Source organism: Heterodontus francisci, chromosome 40 (assembly GCF_036365525.1).
Source record: "Heterodontus francisci isolate sHetFra1 chromosome 40, sHetFra1.hap1, whole genome shotgun sequence".
NCBI lineage: Eukaryota > Metazoa > Chordata > Chondrichthyes > Heterodontiformes > Heterodontidae > Heterodontus > Heterodontus francisci.
The window spans coordinates 15,986,285-16,009,635 of NC_090410.1; the positions used below are offsets into that span (position 1 = coordinate 15,986,285).

Genomic DNA, 23,351 nt, shown 5'->3' on the forward strand with positions numbered 1-23,351 from the left:
TGTGTCAAGCAGGTACCTGTTTCTCTGACGTAAAGCAGACTGAACAAATATAAATACTAAGCAGAAATGATTAACAAATACAAACCCAGTTTCATCCCCCAATTGAAACAAGACATTGCAACTCCAATTATTGGCATTCCCCATACATGCACTCTGGATTTGCCACATGCTCGTTTTACACTCAATCATTTGCACGCTCAAGTATCTGCACACTCGTTTTGCACACTGGATTTGCCACACGATTGTTTGTCTGCATTCCCAATTATCCGTGCACCTGACCACCCACAAGTGCAATCGTACACACGATCATTTCCCAAGACGCAATTGTCCATATGTTTGGTTATCAACAACCATTTTCATGGGAGTTGGGGGTGACGTTTTGTAAAAAGCAGAAGAAGAGCAACCAAGTGTTTTAAGTGATTTTTCTCAGACTCTGGGTTCTTGAACCAGAAGGCTAACGGGTGTTATCTGGACATCCTGCACCTGTTGGAGTTAGTGTCTAAGCAATGCTGATGTTTACCTTCAGGAAGACCAGTCGAGGTTCACAGCTTCAGGTCTGAGTTAGCAGCAGTATCCGGATCGCTGGCTCTCAGAATAAGAGCAGGAGTTGGGATTTTGAGTCCAAGAGACCAGTAGGAGTTGGACTACCAACCTTTTTTCAACAATAACAACAACTTACATTTATGTAGCAGTTTTAATATAATAAAATGTCCCAAAGCACTTCACAGGAGCGACTATCAAACCAATTTTAGCAACAAACCACAGAAAGAGATTATTAGGACAGGTTAGTCTAAGAAGTAGGCTTTTAAGGAACATCTTACAGGAGGAGAAAGAAGCAGAGAGGTTTAGGGAGGGAATTCCAGAGCTTTGGACCCAGGCAGCTGAAGATAAGGCCGACAATGGTGGAGCGATTAAAATCAGGGATGTTCAAAAGGCCAGAATTAGAGGAGCACAGATATCAGAGGATTGTGGAGCTGGAGGAAATTACAGAGATAGGGAGGGGGCGAGGCCATGGAGGGATTTGAAAACAAGGATGGGAATTTTAAAATTAAGGCGATGCTTAACTGGGTGCCAATGTCAGTGAGCACAGGGGTTTATGGCTGGGACTTGGTGTGAGTTGGTGCAGCAGAGTTTTGGATGACCTCAAGTCTATGAGGGTAGAACCAGGGAGGCCAACCAGGAGTGTGTTGGAACAGTCAAGACTGTAGATAACAAAGACATGGATGAGGGTTTCAGCAGCAAATGAGTTGAGGCGGGCGATGTTACGGAGGTGAAAATAGGTGGTCTTAATGATGCCGCAAATGTATGGTTAGAGCTCATTTCAGGGTCAAATATGACATCAAGGTTGTGAACAGCCTAGTTCAGGGAGAGGGATAGAGTTGGTGGTTACAAATATGGAGATTGTGGTGGGAACCAAAGACATCTTTGGTCTTCCCAATATTTAGTTCAAGGAAATTTCTGCTCATCCAGTACTGGGAGGCCAAGGATAGATCCTTGGGGGACACCAGAATGAGTGGGAAGAGACGCCGTTGCAGGTGATTCTCTGGTTATGACTGGATGGACAAGAATGGAATCGGGCAAGTGCAGTCCCATCAAGCTGGATGACAGCAGGAGAGGTGTTGGAGGAGGATGGTATGGTTAACTGTGTTGCAGGCTGCAGATAGGTCAGAAAGGGTGAGGAGGGTAGATTATCTTTGCCACAGTCACAATAGGCTGCCTTTTGTGACTTTGATAAGAGCCATTTTGGTATTGTGGCAGGGGTGGAAAACTGGAGGGATTCAAACATAAAGGTCGAGGAAAGCTGGGCACAGGTTTGGGAGGCAACAACATGTTCAAGGACTTTGGAGAGGAAAGGGAGGTTGGAAATGGGGCAGTAGTTTGCAAGGAAAGAAAGGTCAAGGGTTTTGTTTTTGAGAAGAGGGGTGATGGTAGATTTGATGGAGAGAGAGACGGTACTGAGGAGAGAGAACCATTAACAATATCAGTGAGCATGGGAGCCTAGAAGGGAAGTTGGGTGGTCAGCAGTTTCATGGAGATCGGGTCGAGGGAGCAGGAGTTGAGTTTCATGGACAGCATTGAAAAGATCAGTAGTTACAGAAATGTTGTGGTAAATGAAAGGCCAAAGGTTAGAGTATTGATATTTTGAAAGCGCAGTACTAAGTGAATTGGGAGGGAGATTTTTCCAGTAGTGGACAGAGAAGGAAGTAGCTTTGGGAGGGGAAAAGGGGAATGTGGTAAAGAGCAATACAAAGAAGAGATCAGAGATGGCCTTATCTGTGGTTGACACAATGCGAGAAGCGTAGGCATGAAAGATGGCAAGGTGACTCTGGATTGAGGAGTTATATGGAGGGAGAGATTAAGGGAGGATAGAAGGGCAGTGAAACTAGAGGAGATAGAGCATGATGAATTGAGCTGGAGGTTGAAATTACCGAGGACGCGATTTCACTCAGCGCAGAGGCTGAGGGAGGAAAGCAGTGAAGATATTTTGCTGAGAAAATTGTTACGGTATTTGGCTGGGGGGTAGAGAACAAAGATTTGAGAATCGAGAGGGGTGGAACAAGGTGAGATGCTAAAAGGAGGAGAAAATGTTCAGGAGTAGGGGGACAGGTGAAGGAGTGATTTGGCTTTTTGTCCGCATAAAATGGAAAAAATGTGGCTTTTTGACATGCGATAGGAATTGGGTTCAGCAATTTGAATACACTAACCAAAAGCAAAGAATTTTCGAGCCTAGATTTTCCACATGGTGGAATTCCATGATCACAATCCCATGATTTAAAATAATGCTGATCAGTAAAATCTAAGCTTTCATGTCAGACTAAGAATGAAGGACTCCCAATAGTTTCCACATGTACACTGATGAAATTCAGCTCAACCTCACCACAACCTCTCTTGGCCCCGTCACTGTCGCTGATTTGTCAGACTGCTTGTCCGACATCCAATACTGGATCAGCAGGAATTTCCTCCAATTAAATATTGGGAAAACCAAAGCCATTGTCTTCAGTCCCTGCTACAAATTCCATTCCCTATGTACCGACTCCATCCCTTTCCCTGGCAACTGTCTGAAGCTAAGCCCGATCATTCGAAACCTTGATGTTGTGTTTGACCTCCAGATGAGCTTCCGACCACATTTCCACGATCACTAAGATTGCCTACTTTCATCTCCGTAACATTGCTCGACTCTGTCCCTGCCTCAGCTCATCTGTTGCTGAAACCCTCATCGATGCCTTTGCTACCTCTAGACTTGACTATTCCATTACTCTCCTGGCCGGACTCCCATCTTTCACCCTCCATAAGCTTGTGTTCATACAAACCTCTGCTGTTCATATCACACCTAATCCCGTTCACTCATCACCCCTGTGCTCGCTGGCCTACACAGGCTCCCGGCTCAACAATGCCTCAGGTTTAAAATTCTCATCCTTGTTTTCAAATCCCTCCATGGCCTTTGCCATCCCTATCTATATAACCTCCTCTCCAAGATGTCACTGCTCTTCCAACTCTGGCCTCTTGCGCATTCCCGATTTTAATCGCTCTACCATTGGTGGCCGTGCCTTCAGCTGCCTCGGCTCTAAGCTCTGGACTTCCCTCCCTAAACCTCTCTGCCTCTGTCTCATCCTTTAAGACCTACCTCTTTGACCAAGCTTTTGGTCACCTGTCTTAATATCTGCTTATGTGGCTCGGTGTCAAATTTTGTTAGATAAAGCCCCTGTGAGGTGCCTTAGGATGTTTTATTAGGTTAAGTTTAAATGCAATTTGTTTCTGTTGTGTTCCAATCACCAGCAATGGCTCTCCTTCAGTCTGCAGGGCACCGAATTCACAAAACTGCAACTGCTGCAGCCAAGATGCTCCTGCTCAAAGAGTTGCAACCAGTCTGCAGTGACATGAAAAACAAGTTCAATCATATTACAACACCCTGACAAGCTGGGCTTTTTGCCAAATTTACAGTCAGTGAGCTGCAGGTGGAGTCCACTGAGTGGGAGGAGCACAAGTGTTTATTGTCAATACAGAGTGTGACCGCAGCACTTGTCATGCAGTCTTGTGATTAAGAGTCTGAAGTAATAAGCCTGTGGTTGAGCCCATATTTGTGTTTTCTCTGAACTTGTCCTCTTTTTCTTTGACAATTCTCTACTTACCGTTGCTGTGGGTGCTCATTATTTTCCTGATGTTCCTCCAAACTATCACAGCTATTCACCATCTCTACACACAGGAGGTGCACAGCAACCAGCACCAATAAAAGTGCTGTTAAAACACAAATCAAGCCACTCTTGGGCGACTGCACCAATTTGGCCATAGACACAACTCCATGGATGCCCCTCAACATTATTCATCTATCAAGGAGAAATTTCACCCACTCCACATCACTGAACTGCTCCAAATCCAGACCCACTCCACATCCCCAACCCACTCCACATCACCAAACTGCTCCAAATCCAGACCCACTCCACATCCAGACCCATTCCACACCACCGAACTGCTCCAAATTCAGACCCACTCCACATCACCGAACTGCTCCAAATCCAGACCCACTCCACATCCCAGACCCGCTCCACATTCAGACCCGCTCCACATCCAGACCCGTTCCACATCCCAGACCCGCTCCACATCACCGACCCGCTCCACATCACCGACCCGCTCCACATCACCGACCCGCTCCACATCACCGACCCGCTCCACATCCAGACCCGCTCCACATCCAGACCCGCCCCACATCCCAGACCCGCTCCACATCCCAGACCCGCCCCACATCCCCGACCCGCTCCACATCACCGACCCGCTCCACATCCAGACCCGCCCCACATCCCAGACCCGCTCCACATCCCAGACCCGCCCCACATCCAGACCCGCTCCACATCCCAGACCCGCTCCACATCCCGACCCGCCCCACATCCAGACCCGCCCCACATCCAGACCCGCTCCACATCCAGACCCGCCCCACATCCCAGACCCGCTCCACATCCCGACCCGCCCCGCCCCACATCCAGACCCGCCCCACATCCAGACCCGCTCCACATCCCAGACCCGCTCCACATCCCAGACCCGCTCCACATCCAGACCCGCTCCACATCCAGACCCGCCCCACATCACCGACCCGCCCCACATCCAGACCCGCTCCACATCCCAGACCCGCTCCACATTCCAGACCCGCTCCACATCCCAGACCCGCTCCACATCACCAACCCGCTCCACATCCAGACCCGCTCCACATCCCAGACCCGCCCCACATCCCAGACCCGCTCCACATCACCGACCCGCTCCACATCCAGACCCGCCCCACATCCCAGACCCGCTCCACATCCCAGACCCGCCCCACATCCAGACCCGCCCCACATCCAGACCCGCTCCACATCCAGACCCGCTCCACATCCAGACCCGCTCCACATCACCGACCCGCCCCACATCACCGACCCGCTCCAAATCCAGACCCGCTCCACATCCAGACCCACTCCACATCCAGACCCACTCCACATCCAGACCCGCTCCACATCCCAGATTCGCTCCACATCCAGACTCGCTCCACATTCCCGACCTACTCCACATCACCGACCCACTCCACATCCAGACCCCCCCACATCCCCGACCCGCTCCACATCCCCGACCCACATCCAGACTCGCTCCACATCCAGACTCACTCCACATTCCTGACCTACTCCACATTCAGACCCACTCCACATTCAGACCCACTCCACATCCAGACCCACTCCACATCCAGACCCACTCCACATCACCGACCCACTCCACATCACCGACCCACTCCACATCACCGACCCACTCCACATCACCGACCCACTCCACATCACCGACCCACTCCACATCACCGACCCACTCCACATCACCGACCCACTCCACGTCCAGACCTGCTCTATATCACTGACCCCTGAGGAAAGTATTTTTGTGTGCATCTGCGATGCCTCCAAAGCCCCATCAACGCTCATTTGTATGCCTGTATGTCAGAGTAGCTAACTGGTGCCGGTGGCAAGGTGCCTTTGGATCGGTATGCCAGCATGGATCTGGGGATTTTACAGAAGATCTGAGAACATTGGGAGATAGTAAAAGCAATAATGTCAGCAAACTCACCAACCAATTTGTGCACACGAAGGTCCCACAACCAACAAATAAGATGAAATACCAGTTAATCTGTTTTTGAGCCTGCTAGCTGAGGGAGGAACGTTGGCCAGGACACCAGAGACCTCCTTGCTCTATTTCAGAACAGTACGCTGGGATCTTTGCATCCACTTAAACTGGCAAATGAATTCTCATTTTAACATATCTTTCAAAAGACGGAACCCTGGAAAAATGCAGTGCTCCCTTAACACTGCATGAAGAAGCCATCTAGATCATGCACTCAAACCTTGCAGAAGGGACTGAACCCATGGCTTCTGATTCACATAAGAAATCTACTGTCTTTCCGTTGAGAAGTTAACCCAATGCCCCCTCATCTGGCCTTTCAAGTGACCATTAAAGATCAATGACACATTCAAAGAAGAGCAGGGGAATTCTGACCAACATTTATCCCTCCGCCAATATCAGTAAAAATAGATTATCTGGTCATTATCACATTGCTGTTTGTGGGATCTTCCTATGTGCAAATTGGCTGCATGTTCCCTGCATTACAAAAGTGACTGCACATCAAAAGTACGTCAATGGCTGCAAAGCACATCGGGATGTCCTCAGGTCACGATAGGCGCTATATAAATGCAAGTCTTTCTTTCTATCTTAGCAACTGAGGCAGGCTGACATTTAAATTCATACTGAAACTGCGATTACTGTTATCACAAAAATCATTTGTTCACCACACGGATAAGACTGAAAATGCTGAACCACTCTGCCCAGTGCTGTTATTGTAATTACTGATATTTTCACAGTAGAGGGTGAGATCAAGCTGTTGCGTGTACGTTAACCTCCAGGCTCTGTTGTCTCACCCCTGTCACCACATTCACCCTGCCTTCCAGTATCTCACCCTGGTGGCTGGCTTCTACTTGAGAGCTGGAAGACAATTTAACCAGGAGATGTAGCTAGCAGATGGGAGTTAGGTGTCAGCCACTGTTCGGTTGGAAGCACCCGCCCCTCTGAGTCAGAAAATTCAAGTCCCATTTCAGCGAATCGAGCACAAAAATCTAGGCTGGCACTCCAGTGCAGTACTGTGGGAGCGCTGCATTGTTGGCGAAGCTGTCTTTCAGACGAGGCCCTCTCAGGTGGATATAAAAGCACCCCCGGCACTATTGGAACAAGAACAGGGGAGATCTCCCTGGTATCCTGGCCAGTATTTAATCCTTAACCAACATCACTAAAAAAAAATTACTGTCTGGTGGTTTATGTTATTGCTGTTTGTGGCAGCTTGCTGTGTGTGTCTCGGCCGCCACGATTCCTACATTGCAACAGCGACTACACTTCCAAACTACTTCATTGGCTGTAAGGCACTTTGGAACATCTGAAACTATGTATGCGAGTCTTTCTTTCACGCACCTTCCCATGTTTCTGATTTGACTATGACTGGATCATGAACATCTGAATATGGGTTGGTTCTGGAAGGAACATTTTCCAATTGGTCAGGTCCCCTGCCTTGGTCGCTTCAATAAAAAAAATGCATTGCGCTTAGATTTCTCCTCACCTCATTTGAAGCTGGTGCCTATTGTTGGGGGTTTCCATTCCATGCTTGCCAGCTCCCCTCTGGTGCACAGCCCAAGCAGCCTTTCCTCAGGTGTGAGCCAAGTCCGAGAACATCAGCAGAACTACTTGGCTCTCAAGGGCAGCTCACAGCCAAGACAACTTTCCCCAGTTGGTGTGTCCACATTATAAGATGATGATAACAACAGTGGCCATTTATACAGCACCTTTAACGTAGTGAACCATCCCAAGCCATTTCACAGGAACATTATCGGATAATAATCGAGACTGCGCCACAGGAGATATTAAAACAGGTGAGCAAAAGCTTAGTCAAGTTTTCGGTTTTAAGGAGTGTCTTAAAGGAGGAGAGAGGCAGCAGATTCAGGGAGGGAATTCCAGAGTTCCGGGCTGAGGGAGCTGAAGCTGCAGCGACGAAAGTTGGGGAATGCATAAGAGGCTGATGTGGGAAGCTTGGATCTTTTTTTTCCCCCTCACGTGCGATCAAATAACTTCACACAAAGTCGGCAATGAAGCTGGGAAGCTTCCAGGCCTGTCTGGTTCCACACCAGATAGTGCATTCTCCCACTGAGCCATCGTGAGCCATATTCTTTCCGACATTGCCACCAAGTCCGACAGACGATGCTTAAATGATTCCAAGCAGCGTCTGAAGTTCAGCATTAAACTTATGTCCTAATTTCCCGAGTATTAAGGAACTGTGGCGAGAGGTGACTCAAATATCGTCCTTTGCCAAGTTTTCAGCAGCTCAGAGGCAAAATAATAATTGAAAACAAAAATCTATTTTTATCTATTAGCTAATATTTCTGTGGAAAACTTCTCCGCCTATCTACAGAAAGCAGGTCTCTTGCAGTGATGTCATCCTACTCAGAATGCAGCGAGTATGAACTGCAGTGTCACTTATGCAAAGATCTCCTTTAAAAATATATATTTCTGACGACTGTTGTGGTCTTTAGAAGTGAGGGGGGTCAATACTGGCAAAGGGAACCACTGGTGCTTTAAGAAGTCAGTACTGGTGTCAGGCACTGCTAGGTTAGGTATCGCATGTCTTAGATGTCTGCTGTGCTCCAGTAATATGCTTCCAGCCCAAACTTCAAAGAATGCCCCTCCTACTGCACTATTGTGACATCTTCCATTGCCCGAGTTACTGTGTATACAAGTGTACAAAGAGTGGTCATTAATGCTCCTACAAAAGCAAAATACTGCAGTAGCTGGAAATCTGAAATAAAAACAGAAAGTGCGAGAAGTATTCAGCAGGTCAGGCAGTATCTGTGGAGAGAGAAACAGAGTTAACGTTTCAGGTCTGTGACCTTTCATCAGGACTTTCTGATGAAAGGTCAGAATCCTGAAGCATTAACTCTGCTTCTCTCTCCGCAGATGCTGCCTGACCTGCTGAGTATTTCCAGCACCTTCTGTTTTTATTTCATTTATGCTCCTGTTTGGGTTGGGGATGTGTCTTATATGAGGGTCGTATCTTTCATTGGGGAGGGCATGCATCTCATACGAGGGTTTAATCCTTCCACCGGTTTCTTGTCTAGCTAGGAATGCCTTCAAAGTTGGCCATCCCTGCACCAGCAACACCAACTTGGGATCCAGGTTCCTGCTGCTGATGCAAATTTAAAGCCCAGCTCAGCACCATGAATTCAGGGATAAGAGGGTTGAAAGCAGTAGGAGGAAATGCAGGAGGGGTGATGGGAGGGGGAGCTGCCATTTAAATATCACAGCACTGCTGGCGCATTGGACGGGAATGAGCTGTTTCAGCTGGGAAAGAGAGAGAAAATGAATCAGTGGATGCTTTTTGTAATGCTGACCTTTACCATTAGGGTCATGGACGTTGGGTGGAGGGAGGGGGTCAATTTACGTATGGTCACCTGATATAATATTATGTAAGATAATCATTTTTTGAAGTTCTACTTGGCATGCGGATGATATTGTCAACACCAGTGTGACTGCACATTCCTAGTTGTATCGAGAAGGCGATGGAATGTGTTATTTGCACAACTCAGTGGGCGTACCAGGTTGCTTCAGAAGTCACATGTAAGCCAGACCAGGTAGGAGCAGTTACCTGCCCTTCCTGAAGCAGCGAGGGATTTTACGACACACCCGGTTTTCATGGTCACTTTTTTTGGTTACATATTTGTCTTCCGGTGCTCATCATTACATTGGAAAATTAAAGCATGGGAATAAATGAATTCCAGACAAAAGAAGACCGTGACCCAGGGTGGCAAGGGAACAAAATGTACTCTGGATGGGGGATTTCAAGGGCACAAAATGTACTCTGGGCGGGGGACCTCAATGTCAATCACCAAGAGTGGCTCGGTAGCACCACTGCTGACCGAGCTGGCCGAGTCCTAAAGGACATAGCTGCTAGACTGGGTCTGCCCCAGGTGGTGGGGGAACCAACATGAGGGGAAAACATACTTGACCTCGTCCTCATCAATCTGCCTGCCGCAGATGCTTCTGTCCATGACAGTATTGGTAGGAGTGACTACCGCACAGTCCATGTGGAGACTAAGTCCCGCCTTCACATTGAGGATACTGTCCATCGTGTTGTGTGGCACTATCACTGTGCTAAATGGGACAGATTTCGAACAGATCGAGCAATGCAAAACTGGGCATCCATGAGGCGCTGTGGGCCATCAGCAGCAGCAGAATTGTACTCAACCACAATCTGTAACCTCATGGCCCGGCATATCCCCCACTCTACCATTACCATCAAGCCAGGAGACCAGCCCTGGTTCAATGAAGAATGCAGGAGGGCATGCCAGGAGCAACACCAGGCATACCTCAAAATGAGGTGTCAACCTGGTGAAGCTACAACCCAGGACTACTTGCATGCCAAACTGCGTAAGCACCATGCGATAGACAGAGCAAAGCGATCCCATAACCAACCGATCAGATCTAAGCTCTGCAGTCCTGCCACATCCAGCCATGAATGGTGGTGGACAATTAAACAACTAACTGGAGGAGGTGACTCCACAAATATCCTCATCCTCAATGATGGGGCAGCCCAGCACATCAGTGTGAAAGATAAGGCTGAAGCATTTGCAACAATCTTCAGCCAGAGATGCCAAGTTGATGATCCATCTCGGCCTCCTCCTCAAGTCCCCAACATCACAGATGCCAGACTTCAGACAATTTGATTCACTCCGCGTGATATCAAGAAATGACTGAAGGCACTGGATACTGCAAAAGCTATGGGCCCTGACAATATTCCGGCAATAGTACTGAAGACCTGTGCTCCAGAACTTGCTGTGCCCCTAGCCAAGCTGCTCCAGTACAGCTACAACACTGGCATCTACCCTGCAATGTGGAAAATTGCCCAGGTATGTCCTGTGCACAAAACGCAGGACAAGTCCAACCCGGCCAATTACTGCCCCATCAGCCTACTCTCAATCATCAGTAAAGTGATGGAAGGTATCATCAACAGTGCCATCAAGCGGCACTTGCTTAGCAATAACCTGCTCAGTGACGCTCAGTTTGGGTTCCACCAGGGCCACTCAGCTCCTGACCTCATTACAGCCTTGGTTCAAACATGGACAAAAGAGCTGAACTCAAGAGGTGAGGTGAGAGTGACTGCCCTTGACATCAAGGCAGCATTTGACCGAGTATGGCATCAAGGAGCCCTAGCAAACCTGAGGTCAATGGAAATCAGGGGGAAAACCCTCCACTGGCTGGAGTCATACCTAGCACAAAGGAAGATGGTTGTGGTTGTTGGAGGTCAATCATCTGAGCGCCAGGGCATCACTGCAGGAGTTCCTCAGGGTAGTGTCCTAGGCCCAACCATCTTCAGCTGCTTCATCAATGACCTTCCTTCAATCATAAGGTCAGAAGTGGGGATGTTCGCTGATGATTGCACAATGTTCAGCACCATTCGTGACTCCTCAGATACTGAAGCAGTCCGTGTAGAAATGCAGCAAGACCTGGACAATATCCAGGCTTGGGCTGATAAGTGGCAAGTAACATTCGCGCCACACAAGTGCCGGGCAATGACCATCTCCAACAAGAGAGAATCTAACCATCTCCCCTTGACATTCAACGGCATTACCATCGCTGAATCCCCCACTATCAACTTCCTAGGGGCTACCATTGACCAGAAATTGAACTGGAGTAGCCATATAAATACCGTGGCTACAAGAGCAGGTCAGAGGCTAGGAATCCTGAGGCGAGTAGCTCACCTCCTGACTCCCCAAAGCCTGTCCACCATCTACAAGGCACAAGTCAGGAGTGTGATGGAATACTGTCCACTTGCCTGGATGGGTGCAGCTCCAACAACACTCAAGAAGCTCGACACCATCCAGGACAAAGCAGCCCGCTTGATTGGCGCCCCCATCTACAAACATTCACTCCCTCCACCACTGACGCACAGTGGCTGCAGTGTGTACCATCTATAAGATGCACTGCAGCAATGCACCAAGGCTCCTTAGACAGCACCTTCCAAACCCGCGACCTCTACCAACTAGAAGGACAAGGACAGCAAATACATGGGAACACCACCACCTGCAAGTTCCCCTCCAAGTCACACACCACCCTGACTTGGAACTATATCGCCGTTCCTTCACTGTCGCTGGGTCAAAATCCTGGAACTCCCTTCCTAACAGCACTGTGGGTGTACCTACTCCACATGGACTGCAGCGGTTCAAGAAGGCAGCTCACCACTACCTTCTCAAGGGCAATTAGGGATGGGCAATAAATGCTGGCCTGGCCAGCGACGCCCGCATCCCATGAATGAATTTTTAAAAAGTTCTCTTTCCACTGTCCTGATAGTCATGTGATCCAACAACAATAGAGATATTTACATTTCAGGAACCCTGCATCAGCCGTGCTTTTACCCATTCCCCACGGCAACCATCTTGTGGTTGCTCTATGCAAGATTGTCAATTATTGTCCAATTAAGGTCCATGCACCACTAGGAGGGTCAGGACTGTGACTGTCAAATCTCATTTGGTGTAGGATCCTTGCAGACAACAGAGCCAGAGGTATAGACTTCCCTCCCAGCAGTCTTGGCTGGAGCTGGAAGTCTAACCTACTGCACCAACGCTTTCCCCTCCTAAATCCAACTTTTGTGCTGAGGTCAACTTCGAAACTCCCAGCCATGGTTCAGTGGGTGGCACTCTCGCCTCTGGGCCAGGAGATCATGGGTTCAAAGTCCCACTCCAGAGACTTGAGCACAAAATCTAGGCTGACATTCCAGTGCAGTACCGAAGGAGCACTGTTGGAGGTGCTGTCTTTCGGATGAGACATTAAACCGAGGTCCTGTCTGGACGTTGGAGGTCCCCTTACACTATTTCGAAGGAGAGCAAGGGAGTTCTCCCCTCTTCCAGACCAATATTTATTCCTCAACCAGCATCATTCAAAGAGCAATTTGCTCAAGATCATCTTGCTGTTTGTGAAAGCTTGTTATGCACAAACTGGCTGCCATGTTCCCTACATTACGAAGTGACTACACTTCAAAAGTACTTCTGTGCCTGCAAGGCGCTATATAGATGCTAGTTCTTTCTTTCACACTGATCATTCTTCATGTATATCTGATGAGCAGGATTTAAGATAGAACTTGTCGAAAGCCAGTTACCAGTTGTAAAGTTTGCAGCTCAGGAATGATGCATAAACAATACGACGAGAGATGGTCTTTAAACATTTCGCAGCAGTATCACAGTACAGACCACCAACACTGAACATGGAAGTGAAAGTGAGTGTGATTCAGGCAGTGTTTTCTGAAGTTGGTGATGATATCTGAGTAATTCAATTTCAGCCAAGCATGTCAATGCTCGACAAAGCTTATCTGGATTCCAGCACCAACAAAAAAAAACAACTTACATTCATATAGTGCCTTTAACAGAGCCAAATGTCCCAGGGTGCATCACAGGAACGTGATCAGACACAACATCCGACATCAAGTCACATAGAGAAATATTAAAAAATAAAAACAGATAGTGCTGGAAATACTCAGCAGGTCTGGCAGCATCTGTGGAGAGAGAAAGAGTTAACGTTTCAGGTCTGTGACCTTTCATCAGAAACATTAACTCTTCTTCTCTCTCCACAGATGCTGCCAGACCTGCTGAGTATTTCCAGCACTTTCTGTTTTTAATTTCAGATTTCCAGCATCCGCAGTATTTTGTTTTTACTTTAGAGAAATAGTAATAGTACACACAGTCAGTGCTGGGACACTCAGTCCTGTTATACACACACACACACAGAGTCAGTTCTACACACACACACACACACACACACAGAGTCAGTGCTGGGACACTCAGTCCTGTTACAAAACACACACACAGTCAGTGCTGGGACACTCAGTCCTGTTACAAAACACACACACACACAGTCAGTGCTGGGACACTCAGTCCTGTTACAAAACACACAAACAGTCAGTGCTGGGACACTCAGTCCTGTTACAAAACACACACACACAGTCAGTGCTGGGACACTCAGTCCTGTTACAAAACACACACACAGTCAGTGCTGGGACACTCAGTCCTGTTAAAAAACACACACACACAGTCAGTGCTGGGACACTCAGTCCTGTTACAAAACACACAAACAGTCAGTGCTGGGACACTCAGTCCTGTTACAAAACACACAAACAGTCAGTGCTGGGACACTCAGTCCTGTTACAAAACACACACACACAGTCAGTGCTGGGACACTCAGTCCTGTTACAAAACACACAAACAGTCAGTGCTGGGACACTCAGTCCTGTTACAAAACTCACACACACAGTCAGTGCTGGGACACTCAGTCCTGTTACAAAACACACAAACAGTCAGTGCTGGGACACTCAGTCCTGTTACAAAACACACAAACAGTCAGTGCTGGGACACTCAGTCCTGTTACAAAACTCACACACACAGTCAGTGCTGGGACACTCAGTCCTGTTACAAAACACACAAACAGTCAGTGCTGGGACACTCAGTCCTGTTACAAAACACACAAACAGTCAGTGCTGGGACACTCAGTCCTGTTACAAAACACACAAACAATCAGTGCTGGGACACTCAGTCCTGTTACAAAACACACACACAGTCAGTGCTGGAACACTCAGTCCTGTTACAAAACACACAAACAGTCAGTGCTGGAACACTCAGTCCTGTTACAAAACACACACACAGTCAGTGCTGGAACACTCAGTCCTGTTACAAAACACACAAACAGTCAGTGCTGGGACACTCAGTCCTGTTACAAAACACACACACACAGTCAGTGCTGGAACACTCAGTCCTGTTACAAAACACACAAACAATCAGTGCTGGGACACTCAGTCCTGTTACAAAACACACACACACAGTCAGTGCTGGAACACTCAGTCCTGTTACAAAACACACAAACAGTCAGTGCTGGAACACTCAGTCCTGTTACAAAACACACAAACAGTTAGTGCTGGAACACTCAGTCCTGTTACAAAACACACACAGAGTCAGTGCTGGGACACTCAGTCCTGTTACAAAACACACACAAACAGTCAGTGCTGGGACACTCAGTCCTGTTACAAAACACACACACACAGTCAGTGCTGGGACACTCAGTCCTGTTACAAAACACACAAACAGTCAGTGCTGGGACACTCAGTCCTGTTACAAAACTCACACACACAGTCAGTGCTGGGACACTCAGTCCTGTTACAAAACACACAAACAGTCAGTGCTGGGACACTCAGTCCTGTTACAAAACACACAAACAGTCAGTGCTGGGACACTCAGTCCTGTTACAAAACTCACACACACAGTCAGTGCTGGGACACTCAGTCCTGTTACAAAACACACAAACAGTCAGTGCTGGGACACTCAGTCCTGTTACAAAACACACAAACAGTCAGTGCTGGGACACTCAGTCCTGTTACAAAACACACAAACAATCAGTGCTGGGACACTCAGTCCTGTTACAAAACACACACACAGTCAGTGCTGGAACACTCAGTCCTGTTACAAAACACACAAACAGTCAGTGCTGGAACACTCAGTCCTGTTACAAAACACACACACAGTCAGTGCTGGAACACTCAGTCCTGTTACAAAACACACAAACAGTCAGTGCTGGGACACTCAGTCCTGTTACAAAACACACACACACAGTCAGTGCTGGAACACTCAGTCCTGTTACAAAACACACAAACAATCAGTGCTGGGACACTCAGTCCTGTTACAAAACACACACACACAGTCAGTGCTGGAACACTCAGTCCTGTTACAAAACACACAAACAGTCAGTGCTGGAACACTCAGTCCTGTTACAAAACACACAAACAGTCAGTGCTGGAACACTCAGTCCTGTTACAAAACACACACAGAGTCAGTGCTGGGACACTCAGTCCTGTTACAAAACACACACAAACAGTCAGTGCTGGGACACTCAGTCCTGTTACAAAACTCACACACACAGTCAGTGCTGGGACACTCAGTCCTGTTACAAAACACACAAACAGTTAGTGCTGGGACACTCAGTCCTGTTACAAAACACACAAACAGTCAGTGCTGGGACACTCAGTCCTGTTACAAAACACACAAACAGTTAGTGCTGGGACACTCAGTCCTGTTACAAAACACACAAACAGTCAGTGCTGGGACACTCAGTCCTGTTACAAAACATACACACACAGTCAGTGCTGGAACACTCAGTCCTGTTACAAAACACACACACACAGTCAGTGCTGGAACACTCAGTCTTGTCACAGTCAGTGCGTGTACCATGGCCTAGTCACACTAGTTACAGTTCGTTCCGTGACAGAGTAAAATTCCAACTGAAATGTCACACAAGTTTTTGTTTCCACTTCCCGCTGGTATCGCAGGACCCCTTCAGAGGAGTCTTACCTCCAAAGCCAAATATCATCAGCAACAGCGCCTGTTGTGGAGCTGCCTGCCACAGGACTCTGAGCATTGAACGTTCCCTCCTTGTTTTGTCTTCTTGCCTCATGCTGATTTTACCATTGCACTTGTCATTTCACAGGGCCAATGTCTTTACAATGAATAGTATCCTTCTGCAGTCACTTCTCATAATTGGAAATAATGAGAAATGTGTTGTACATTTTACAAACTTTTGAATAATAAAGGAATGTTTTGCATAGGAGAAAATAATCCTAAATAGGTATGGGCTTCTGCGGACTGTTGGCTTGGCTGAGTCCGAGTCCTGGCATTCTGTACACAGTATCCGGGCTCTGGCCTGCTGCACACAGTATCCGGGGCTCTGGCCTGCTGCACACAGTATCCGGGGCTCTGGCCTGCTGTACACAGTATCCGGGGCTCTGGCCTGCTGTACACAGTATCCGGGGCTCTGGCCTGCTGCACACAGTATCCGGGGCTCTGGCCTGCTGCACACAGTATCCGGGGCTCTGGCCTACTGCACACAGTATCTGGGGCTCTGGCCTGCTGTACACAGTATCCGGGGCTCTGGCCTGCTGCACACAGTATCCGGGGCTCTGGCCTGCTGCACACAGTATCCGGGGCTCTGGCCTGCTGCACACACTATCCGGGGCTCTGGCCTGCTGCACACACTATCCGGGGCTCTGGCCTGCTGCACACAGTATCCGGGGCTCTGGCCTGCTGCACACAGTATCCGGGGCTCTGGCCTGCAGTACACAGTATCCGGGGCTCTGGCCTGCTGTACACAGTATCCGGGCCCTGGCCTGCTGTACACAGTATCCGGGCTCTGGCCTGCTGCACACAGTATACTGGCTCTGGCCTGCTGCACACAGTATCCGGGCTCTGGCCTGCTGCACACAGTATCCGGGCTCTGGCCTGCTGTACACAGTATACTGGCTCTGGCCTGCTGTACACAGTATCCGGGCTCTGGCCTGCTGTACACAGTATCCGGGCCCTGGCCTGCTGTACACAGTATCCGGGCTCTGGCCTGCTGTGCACAGTATCCGGGCCCTGGCCTGCTGTACACAGTATCTGGGCTCTGGCCTGCTGTACACAGTATCCGGGCCCTGGCCTGTTGCTCACAGTATCCGGGCCCTGGCCTGCTGTACACAGTATACTGGCTCTGGCCTGCTGCACACAGTATACTGGCTCTGGCCTGCTGTACACAGTAACCGGGCCCTGGCCTGCTGTACACAGTATCCGGGCTCTGGCCTGCTGCACACAGTATACTGGCTCTGGCCTGCTGTACACAGTATCCGGGCCCTGGCCTGCTGTACACAGTATACTGGCTCTGGCCTGCTGTACACAGTAACCGGGCCCTGGCCTGCTGTACACAGTAACCGGGCCCTGGCCTGCTGTACACAGTATCCGGGCCCTGGCCTGCTGTACACAGTATCCGGGCTCTGGCCTGCTGCACACAGTATACTGGCTCTGGCCTGCTGCTCACAGTATACTGGCTCTGGCCTGCTGCTCACAGTATCCGGGCCCTGGCCTGCTGCTCACAGTATCCGGGCCCTGGCCTGCTGCACACAGTATACTGGCTCTGGCCTGCTGTACACAGTATCCGGGCCCTGGCCTGCTGTACACAGTATACTGGCTCTGGCCTGCTGTACACAGTATCCAGGCCCTGGCCTGCTGTACACAGTATACTGGCTCTGGCCTGCTGTACACAGTATACTGGCTCTGGCCTGCTGTACACAGTATCCGGGCCCCGGCCTGCTGTACACAGTATCCAGGCCCCGGCCTGCTGTACACAGTATCCGGGCCCTGGCCTGCTGCACACAGTATCCGGGCCCTGGCCTGCTGTACACAGTATCCGGGCCCTGGCCTGCTGTACACAGTCTCCAGCCCCTGGCCTGCTGTACACAGTATCCGGGCCCCGGCCTGCTGCACACAGTATCCAGGTCCTGGCCTGCTGTACACAGTATCCAGGCCCTGGCCTGCTGTACACAGTCTCCAGCCCCTGGCCTGCTGCACACAGTATTCGGGCCCCGGCCTGCTGCACACAGTATCCAGGTCCTGGCCTACTGCACACAGTATCCAGGTCCTGGCCTGCTGCACACAGTATCCAGGTCCTGGCCTGCTGCACACAGTATCCAGGTCCTGGCCTGCTGTACACAGTATCCAGCCCCTGGCCTGCTGTACACAGTATTCGGGCCCCGGCTTGCTGTACACAGTATCCAGGTCCTGGCCTGCTGTACACAGTCTCCAGCCCCTGGCCTGCTGTACACAGTATTCGGGCCCCGGCCTGCTGTACACAGTATCCAGGTCCTGGCTTGCTGTACACAGTCTCCAGCCCCTGGCCTGCTGTACACAGTATTCGGGCCCCGGCCTGCTGTACACAGTATCCAGGTCCTGGCCTGCTGTACACAGTCTCCAGCCCCTGGCCTGCTGTACACAGTATCCGAGCCCTGGCCTGCTGTACACAGTATCAGGGCTCTGGCCTGCTGTGCACAGTCTCCAGCCCCTGGCCTGCTGTACACAGAATCCGAGCCCCGGCCTGCTGTACACAGAATCAGGGCTCTGGCTTGCTGTACACAGTATTTAGGACTGCGTTAGCCTTGGCTCAGTTGATAGCATTCCAGGACTTGAACACAGAATCAAGACTGACACACCAGTGCAGTACTGTCGGAGGTGCCATCTTTTGGATGAGCTTTTAAACTGATGCCCTCCCAGGTGGATGTAAAAGATCCCATGGCACAATTTTGAAGATCAAGCATGTTCTCCCTGGTGTCCTCACCAACATTTATTCCTCAATCAACATCTCAAAAGCATTGCTGTGCATAAATGCTGCTGCATTTCATACAACAGTGGCTACAGCTCAAAAAGTACCTCATTGGCTATAAAGCAGGTTGGGACAAAAACAAGAAATGCTGGATTCACTCAGCAGGTCTGGCAGCATCTGTGGAAAGAGAAGCAGAGTTAACGTTTCGGGTCAGTGACCCTTCTTCGGAACTGACAAATAGAAGGGTCACTGACCCGAAACGTTAACTCTGCTTCTCTTTCCACAGATGCTGCCAGACCTGCTGAGTGAATCCAGCATTTCTTGTTTTTGTTTCAGATTTCCAGCATCCGCAGTATTTTGCTTTTATATAAGCAGGTTGGGACGTCTGGTGGCCATGAAAGTTGCTATACAAATGCAAGTCTTTTTATTTTTCAGGAAATGAGTTGTGAGGGAGGAACCGAGCCACACGGAGGAGTCAAGCCCAGCCTCATATTCCTGTCTACTGACCTGTGCCAGAATAGTAGCTGGACATTACTATGGTTTATAGAATGGAGTTTGTGAATAAAACCAACCAGACTTTTTTGCTCCCTTCTGCTGGACACTGACCCCTGCTGTCGTGTCATACCGGCTGTCCACTGACCTCTGCTAGACTATGTCCCCACTTATCCAGTGACCCCCCCCGCCCCTTACTGGACAGTGACCCCAGCTGGATGATGAGGGATAGCCCTCTGCCACTCACTCCCAAGGCTCCCGACTAAATAAGTGTCACTCGAACAAAGGACTGAGGAAAAAGTTACGCTCATTAAACCGAAATCCAGCAAGAATCAGAACCTTCAGCAAAAAATTGGGAAATAAATTTAGCATCTCCCTTCTAACTTTAGTTACAGGGTAACTTTTTTATTTGTCCCTACTTGGTGTTATCAGCAGACAAGTGATTCTGGATGAAATTTACCCTCCGAGATCTCTGCCCTGCTCAAATTCTGGGATCTTGTGCACCCCTGATTTTCTACTGGCAGCCGTGCATTCAGCTGCCCGCGGCCCTAAGCTCTGGAATTCCTTCCCTCAGCCTCTCCACCTCTCTTTCCTCCTCCTTTCAGGAAATCATTAAAACCTACCTCATTCAGCAAGCTTTTGGTCACCTGTCCTAATGTGGTTCGGTGTCAAACTTTGTCTGATAACTGCTCCAATGATGCACATTGGGACATTTTACTATGTTAAAGGTGTTTTATGAATAGAAGTTGTTATGGTTGTTAAATGGTATTCCCCAGCTGTCCTTTATGACATTGAAGGTAGTCGATGAAACGATTCAGTGCACTATGCGCCAAAAAGCGTATTTCTGTTAATTTCCTACAGCTTCCCAAAAACATTTAATCAGGCAAGATACTCGAACCAGTGCTTAAACATTGCAGAATAGCCCAATGTCCTGAGGTGCTTTACAAAGCAGTGGGGGCTAAGACACAATTTTTTTGGGGGGGGATGTGGGCATTTGTTGCCCAACCCTAATTGCCCTTAACAACTGAGTTCAGAGGGCCGTGAAGAGTCAATTGCATTGCTACGGGTCTGGAGTCACATGTAGGTCAGACCAGGTAAAGATGGCAGATTTCCTTCCCTGAAGGAGGAGAACCAAATGGGTTTTTATGACAATCATTTCATGGTACCATTACAGAGACTAGCTTTCAATGCCAAGCTTTTATTAATTAATTGAATTTATTAATGTTGCAGCACCAGTGGGATTTGAACCCGTGTCCCCAGGGCATTAGCTAAGGCCTCTGGATTCTTCTCAGTAACATTACCATTACACCACTAACTCCCCCATTTGCAGAGGCAGCTTTCTAAGGCAGCTTTTGAAAGTGATGAGATATGCCCAAGCGTCCTTTAAGAATGAACCAACACAGTGTGGGGGAGTTTGTTTCACTACTCGAGTTAACACAGTTATGAATGGGAAGGGGGGGGGAGATGGGAGGGGGGGAGAAGGGGGGGAGTGGGGGAAGGGGGTGAGGGAAGTGGGGTGGGGCCAAGGGGTTGTGAGGGGGAAGGGGTGAGGGGGAAGGGGAGAGGGGGAAGAGGAGGGAGTGAGGGGGAAGGGGAGGGAGTGAGGGGGAAGGGGAGGGAGTGAGGGGGAAGGGGAGGGAGTGAGGGGGAAGGGGAGGGAGTGAGGGGGAAGGGGAGGGAGTGAGGGGGAAGGGGAGGGAGTGAGGGGGAAGGGGAGGGAGTGAGGGGGAAGGGGAGGGAGTGAGGGGGAAGGGGAGGGAGTGAGGGGGAAGGGGAGGGAGTGAGGGGGAAGGGGTGAGGGGGAGGGAGTGAGGGGGAGGGAGTGAGGGGGAGGGAGTGAGGGGGAGGGAGTGAGGGGGAGGGAGTGAGGGGGAGGGAGTGAGGGGGAGGGAGTGAGGGGGAGGGAGTGAGGGGGAGGGAGTGAGGGGGAGGGAGTGAGGGGGAGGGAGTGAGGGGGAGGGAGTGAGGGGGAAGGGGAGGGAGTGAGGGTGAAGGGGAGGGGGTGAGGGTGAAGGGGAGGGGGTGAGGGTGAAGGGGAGGGGGTGAGGGTGAAGGGGAGGGGGTGAGGGTGAAGGGGAGGGGGTGAGGGTGAAGGGGAGGGGGTGAGGGTGAAGGGGAGGGGGTGAGGGTGAAGGGGAGGGGGGTGAGGGTGAAGGGGAGGGGGTGAGGGGGTGAGGGGGGGAGGGGGTGAGGGGGGGAGGGGGGGAGGGGGTGAGGGGGTGAGGGGGTGAGGGGGGAGGGGAGGGGGTGATGGGGGAGGGGGTGAGGGGGAATGGGGTGAGGGGGAAGGGGGTGAGGGGGAAGGGGGTGAGGGGGGAAGGGGGTGAGGGGGAAGGGGGTGAGGGGGAAGGGGGTGAGGGGGAAGGGGGTGAGGGGGAAGGGGGTGAGGGGGAAGGGGAGGGGGTGAGGGGGAAGGGGAGGGGGTGAGGGGGAAGGGGAGGGGGTGAGGGGGAAGGGGAGGGGGTGAGGGGGAAGGGGAGGGGGTGAGGGGGAAGGGGAGGGGGTGAGGGGGAAGGGGAGGGGGTGAGGGGGAAGGGGAGGGGGTGAGGGGGAAGGGGAGGGGGTGAGGGGGAGGGGGAAGGGGTTGGGGGGGGGGGGGGAACAGGTCCCAACAAACTGTCAAAGTGTAGCATCTAGTGGCGAGTGCAGACATAGACAAACACCTGCTGATGTCCAATAAAAGCAGCCACTTCACCCTACAAACTCAATCCGGTGCAAGGACAACTTTGAAGAACCTGCACACCTCCCCAACACTTCCTCTTCAAGTTAATGTTTGATTCAACCTTTCTGATTCTCTCTCAATATGAGTTCTCCCCTGTGCGACTGTCCCCTGTCCTCACACACAGACAGAGACAGACAGAAAGCTGCATCAGCAGACAGACGGTACTGCACTGAGTCTCTGTCAAGGGCAGTACTGGGTCAATACACCGAGGCTGAAATTCACACCTAAAAACAACGGCAACATCTGGAGACAGGAACCGAGTAAAAAAAAGATGTATCTCTCTCTCTCTCACCTCTTACTGTCTCTGCGATTCATCTTTGCTTCTTTATTCCTGAAAACAGGCAGAAAATACTCGAAAGTTGCCTTCGCCTCCTCCTCTCTCATTTGCTCATGTTTAATTTCACTGGCTACTCCTCAGTGTGGGCTCAGCTGCTTTGACAAGACACGAACTGTCTCTTTACTTCTCTAATTTGTCTCTGACGCAATTCTCCCTCCCTCTCTCGGTTCAGGAACTGATCTCGACCCTACTCGAAGCAGGAACTTGTCCTATGACAAGTGGCCGGAGCGGCGCTGAGCTGCACGGGGTCTGTGCTGATCGGCTCGGTCCAGCTCCCCGGGGTTTTGACCCACTCAGAGAGGGGGCGGCATTTGCCTTGTTCAGCAGTAGCCGACCCTGCCGCTTTGGCACCAAAGACAACTTCTGGGTTTCTTGGTGCTACTGTAGCAGGGCAGTGGGTCTGAGGTGCGGCTCGGGAGGGCGGATTGAGACTGTAACAGAGGAGACTCACACTGCTGGGCTTACACAAGTCCGTTCTGTACAATTACCGAAAGAGACACAGAAAGGGAAAAGGAGAGGGAGAGAAATAGAGAGGCAGGAGAAAGACAAAGAAAGAAGGAAAGAGAGGGAGAAAGAGTGAGAGATTGAGAAAGAACAAATAGAGAG

The 23,351-nt window shown here is 50.2% G+C and overlaps 1 protein-coding gene across 6 annotated transcripts in view; it reads right to left on the reverse strand.

Moving 5' to 3' along the window:
* Positions 1-22,888, reverse strand: part of LOC137353116 (RAS guanyl-releasing protein 1-like) — a 171,196-nt gene extending 148,308 nt beyond the window's left edge. For 5 of the 6 annotated variants that reach the window (XR_010969817.1, XR_010969815.1, XR_010969816.1 and 2 more), the window contains exon 1: positions 22,701-22,888. Coding sequence is in view for 1 of the 6 variants with exons in the window: in XM_068019124.1 (XP_067875225.1) it covers positions 22,701-22,792 (92 nt within the window). In the remaining 5 variants the exon portion in view is untranslated. The remainder of the gene's footprint in view (positions 1-22,700) is intronic. The other variant, XM_068019128.1, reaches the window with a different exon arrangement.
* Between the last annotated feature and the right edge of the window lie 463 nt (positions 22,889-23,351).